This window comes from Oncorhynchus masou, chromosome 18 (genome assembly GCF_036934945.1).
Source record: "Oncorhynchus masou masou isolate Uvic2021 chromosome 18, UVic_Omas_1.1, whole genome shotgun sequence".
Lineage (NCBI taxonomy): Eukaryota > Metazoa > Chordata > Actinopteri > Salmoniformes > Salmonidae > Oncorhynchus > Oncorhynchus masou.
This window is the reverse complement of record NC_088229.1, coordinates 62,300,698-62,305,990: the sequence shown is the minus strand read 5'-3', so window position 1 is coordinate 62,305,990 and position 5,293 is coordinate 62,300,698. Positions and strand designations below refer to the sequence as shown.

Below are 5,293 nucleotides of genomic sequence, written 5' to 3'. Positions count from 1 at the left end.
CCCAACAGTACACATTTAGATTGTAACCCTGGTCCTCCAGTACCCCCAACAGTACACATTTAGATTGTAACCCTGGTCCTCCAGTACCCCCAACAGTACACATTTAGATTGTAACCCTGGTCCTCCAGTACCCCCAACAGTACACATTTAGATTGTAAACCTGGTCCTCCAGTACCCCAACAGTACACATTTAGATTGTAAACCTGGTCCTCCAGTACCCCAACAGTACACATTTAGATTGTAACCCTGGTCCTCCAGTACCCCAACAGTACACATTTAGATTGTAACCCTGGTCCTCCAGTTCCCCCAACAGTACACATTTAGATTGTAACCCTGGTCCTCCAGTACCCCCAACAGTACACATTTAGATTGTAACCCTGGTCCTCCAGTACCCCAACAGTACACATTTAGATTGTAACCCTGGTCCTCCAGTACCCCAACAGTACACATTTAGATTGTAACCCTGGTGCTCCAGTACCCCAACAGTACACATTTAGATTGTAACCCTGGTGCTCCAGTACCCCAACAGTACACATTTAGATTGTAACCCTGGTCCTCCAGTACCCCAACGGTACACATTTTTGTTGCAGCCCCGGACAAGCACACCTGATTAAACTTGTCAAATAATCATCAAGCCCTCAATGAGTTGATTCAGGTGTTTTTATCAGGGGCTATAACAAAAATGTGTGCTGTCGGGGAACTGGAGGAGTCGGGAACCACTGTAATATAGGACAGTTAGAGAACAGAATTATCATGAATAACAGCTGATAAGAGGTGTTAAATAGTATATATTTTACAGATTGTATGGTTGAATTTAAGACATATTGTAGAAATAAACATTCTCATTGTAGGAATATGTTTTTTTCTCCTCAGTCATGTATGCTACCTGAAGTATTCGCTGATAACAATGATTGATAGACACACCAAAGCAAATTCCTAGACAGGCCTAGTCCATTGAAGTATCTCTATTGTTCAGGTGCTGTACTGTATGTGCAGTGCCTGGAATTCACACCCATCCACATTTACAATGTGACACTGGTGCCTTGTGTCATTTCTCTACAAATGGGGGTGGGGGCTGTGAATTTCATCCCAGAATTGTTCATATTGTAATGTTACATTTTGGGACACTGTGGTCTTTGGAAAATGTCAGTAAGATCTATTTAATACATGATGGTACATGGCCTATATTGATTCTAGGCAGTTGGCCAATAGTACAACCTGCTTGTGTCCTATGATAAGGCGTCATGGAGCGCTAAATAATATTGGCAAACACAAAGCAGTCACCTGCCAAGAGAGAACTGTGCATATTAATCAGCGTCGTAATAATGCATTTTAGCAATTAAACCAGATGGACAAACAGAATGTTACAGAAAGCAGGGGGATTATTTCGCTGGAACGGTTCTAGAAGATCTTGTCCCAGTCTTTGTAGGATAATCAAGACATGTCACCGTTCTTCTGTATGAATTTACAGGATATACGTATAGGCCTAGGCCCCTAAAATTCAACTCAGGACCTTGAAGTCAGTTCCACTCTTTTTAAAAATTGTTCCCCTCTAATAAGGGACTTATTTAGAGCTGGGACACCAGGTGGGTGCTGCTCAGATAGAACAGGGCCAGCGGGATCCGGACCTCGTTGGGGAAGAGTTGAATAACCCTGTTCCAGACTATACATTATTTCCATGATTTATTGTGTGACGTTTCACACGTTTGTGTCTGGCACCAAGGAGAGAGACATCTGCACACTGCAAAGTTTGAACTCAGAAGTCTTTAAAAAATATATATTTATTGTAGTATGTAGGCCAAGAAAAAACAATAGTGCAAAAGGTGAAAAAGCTGACATTGTGCATGTCCCTTTAAATACACAAAAACAGGCGTGGACACCCCTTCAAATTAATGGATTTGACTATTTCAGCCACACCTGTTGATGACAAGTGTATAAAATCGAGCACACTGCCATGCAATCTCCAAAGACAAACATTGGCAGTAGACTGATCCATACTGAAGAGCTCAGTGACTTTCAACTTAGCACCACCTTTCCAAAAAGTCAGTTCGTCAAATTTCTGCCCTGCTAGAGCTTCCCCGGTCAACTGTCAGTGCTGTTATTGGGAGGTGGAAATGTCTAGGAGCAACAACGGCTCAGAGCGAAGTGGTAGGCCACACAAGCTCACAGAATGAGACCATTGAGTGCTGAAGCGCGTACCATGTAAAAATCGTCTGTCCTTGGTTGCAATGTTCACTAGCAAGTTCCAAACTGCGTCTGGAAGAAACATCAGCACAAGAACTGCTTGCCGGGAACTTCATGAAATTAGTTTCCATGGCCGAGCAGTCACACACAAGCCTTAGATCACCATGCGCAATGCCAAGCGTCGGCTGGAGTGGTGTAAAGCTCACCACCATTGGACTGTGGAGCAGAGTAAAACACATTCTCTGGAGTGATGAATCATACTTCACCATCTGACAGTCCAACGGACAAATCTAGGTTTAGTGGATGCCAGGAGAACGCTACCTGCACCGAATGCATAAAGACAACTGAAAGGTTTGGTGTAGGAGGAATAATGGTCTGGATCTGTTTTCATGGTTCGAGCTAGGCCTCTTAGTTCCATTGAAGGGAAATCTTAATGCTACGGCATACAATGACATTCTAGACAATTCTGTGCTTTCAACTTTGTGGCAACAGTTTTGGGAACGCCCTTTCCTGTTTCAGCATAAAAATACCCCTGTGCACAAAGCGAGGTCTATACATTAATGGTGTGTCGAGATCAGTGTGGAAGAACTTGACTGGCCTGAACAGAGCCCTGATCTCAACCCCACCGAACACCTTCGGAATGAATTGGAACACTGACTGCGCCAGGCCAAATCGCTGAACATTAGTGCCTGACCTCATTAATGCTCTTGTGGCTGAATGGAAGCAAGTCCCAGCAGCAATATTCCAACATCTAGTGGAAAGCCTTCCCAGAAGAACAGAGGCTGTTATAGCAGCAAAGTGGTGGACCAACTCCATATTAATGCCCATGATTTTAGGATTAGATGTTCGACAAGCAGGTGTCCACATACTTTTGGCCATGTAGTGTATGTTCCATCACTGGGTAATTATAGTTCTGACATCAATTAGGCTGCATTCTTTATCAATCACTAACCATGTGGTGTGGTAGGGGACCATTTGGCTAGCAGCTGTCATGAATTCATGCTTTGATGTTTAGCCTAAGTAGTTTCCCTGGATCTCTAGGCCTACTGCTAGGTAGGTGTATGGAGTGATGAGTGAAGTGTGGGCCATTTCAAAACACTTGTAAGAGAAGAAAACATGAAGAAACAGAAGATTCAGATTATGTGTATTTATTTTTTTCAGTTTTTTTTTTTTTTTTTGCAAAAGTTGACTGACACAAAATATACATTCACAATATTAAATGTTTCAGGTTGCAACAATCAAGTATTAATTATCTGTTATAAAATGTGTTCCAAAATGTAAAACTATTCTCAACATTGCACACGCCAGAATTCTCTTTTCTCGCCTGTCTGTAAAGGCTGATGTCAAAACAATACATTTTACCCATTTGTGAAGAATATCATAATATTTTAAGCCACATCACAAAAGGCTCTTAACAGAACAAAGTAACATTCTTAAAAGTCTCGTGAACAAGCGCTTCCACGTGTGCGGAGTGTCTGAATCTTGTCAGTGTCATTGCGCCCGGAGCACATCCGCTCTCGGCATCGCTGTCTCAAGTGTCCTCACTACGGAGCGACGGTAAGCTGCATGGGCAGCCTTGCGCGCCCAAGCCCCGTCTGTCATGTGCATCAAAAATGAAGCACACCTTTTTGGTTTCAAGATCTATAAGATTAATCTCAGTCTTAACTGATAGTACATCTCTCTTTATCCTTTCCCTGTCCGCCGATCGCCTTCTCCTTTATGTACATCAAATCACTGTGGACGCTCGGCCGCCGGGCGAATGGTGCCACGATGCCGTAGGCGTCTCCATTGTCCTTCTTGTTCTTGTGTTTCAGGGACTTACTGCGAAGCATGTCGCAGTACTGCACTGAGACCTTACGGTGGAGGTCCGGGCTCATCTCATTGGGCAGCTTGGCCATGGTGAATAGGGTCTGGAACATTTGATCCACGTTGGTGTTGCGCTTGGCTGAGATCTCAAAGTATGCGCACTGCTCGTCTCCCGCCACCAACTGCTCAATCTCTTCCTTCTGCACCTCCCGGTAAAACTCCCGGTCGCCCTTGTTTCCGCAGATAACAAGAGGAACGTCAATGTTCTCCTTGGTCTTGTTTTTCAGGCACGACTTTGTCTCAATTATCTGTTGCTTGAGCCTCTGCACCTCCTGGAAAGAGTCTCTGTTGTCTAAGCTGAAGACCAGGATAAAGACATCACCTGAAGGGAAACAAGAGGAGCAACGCATTTAGTATTTTAGCTTCTAAGAAACACATTGACATAGGCTATAGTATTTACATGCGTAATGGCACCAGTGGCGCGTTGTGCAGCCAATGCAAAATTCGCGCACAGTACATACACCCTTGAGGCTACAAAAATGCACGACTATAGATTGCTATTGGACATGCACTCTTTGAGCCGCATTAACTAGAGATGGAATATTTACCTGTCAGTATGGATAGTCTCCTCATTGCAGGGAACGGGTGGTTGCCTGAGGTATCCAATATGTCCAGTTGGTATACATCTCCCTTAATGCTATACAGTTTCCTGTGAAAGTCCTCGATGGTCGGCGTGTACTGCTCCTCATCGAATCTTCCGTTCAGAAACCGGGACACGATGGCTGTTTTGCCCACCTTGGTGGATCCCAAAATCACCATCCTGCAGCAATTCTTTGCCGGGATATCGAAATCGTTCTCTGAAGGAGACATTTTCTTGATCATGATTCTAAAGTAGCCTAAATAGTTGCCTAGAGTGAGTCAAATGTGTTCGGACACTTCGTTTCGTTTGATAGATTCAGCCAAAGTTGGATTTAACAGTAGGCTACCGTTCGATAGTTCTTAGTGTGCTCTGTTGCGTCTGTCTGAACTACAGTGAGCGCCTGATATTTAAGGTGAAAGCGGAGCCCTCCCTCTCCCGACGTCACGGGTTTCAGTGCTCCATTGAGCAGAATGTAAAATGTAATATAGGTGCCCACTGATGCATCAGTCAGTTCCAGTCTGAGACTGAGAACGGCTGACCAACTACCTACCTTGGGGACTGGGACAGCAAAGCATTGTAGCTTAAAGCACATGAGAAGACGGAGATAAACAAAGCATTGACTCGACTTTGACAGTTGGGCATCCGCATATTTATCTTCTTCTA

The 5,293-nt window shown here is 44.1% G+C and overlaps 1 protein-coding gene across 1 annotated transcript; it reads right to left on the bottom strand.

Annotated features, from left to right (window-relative positions):
* Nucleotides 1-3,255: 3,255 nt before the first annotated feature.
* Nucleotides 3,256-5,005, bottom strand: LOC135503752 (dexamethasone-induced Ras-related protein 1-like). Its single transcript, XM_064921893.1, has 2 exons — nt 4,599-5,005; nt 3,256-4,372 (listed from the first exon to the last, which is right to left on the bottom strand). Exons 1-2 carry the CDS (start codon nt 4,870-4,872, stop codon nt 3,846-3,848), a joined length of 801 nt encoding a protein of 266 aa, XP_064777965.1. The 5' UTR covers nt 4,873-5,005; the 3' UTR covers nt 3,256-3,845.
* Between the last annotated feature and the right edge of the window lie 288 nt (nt 5,006-5,293).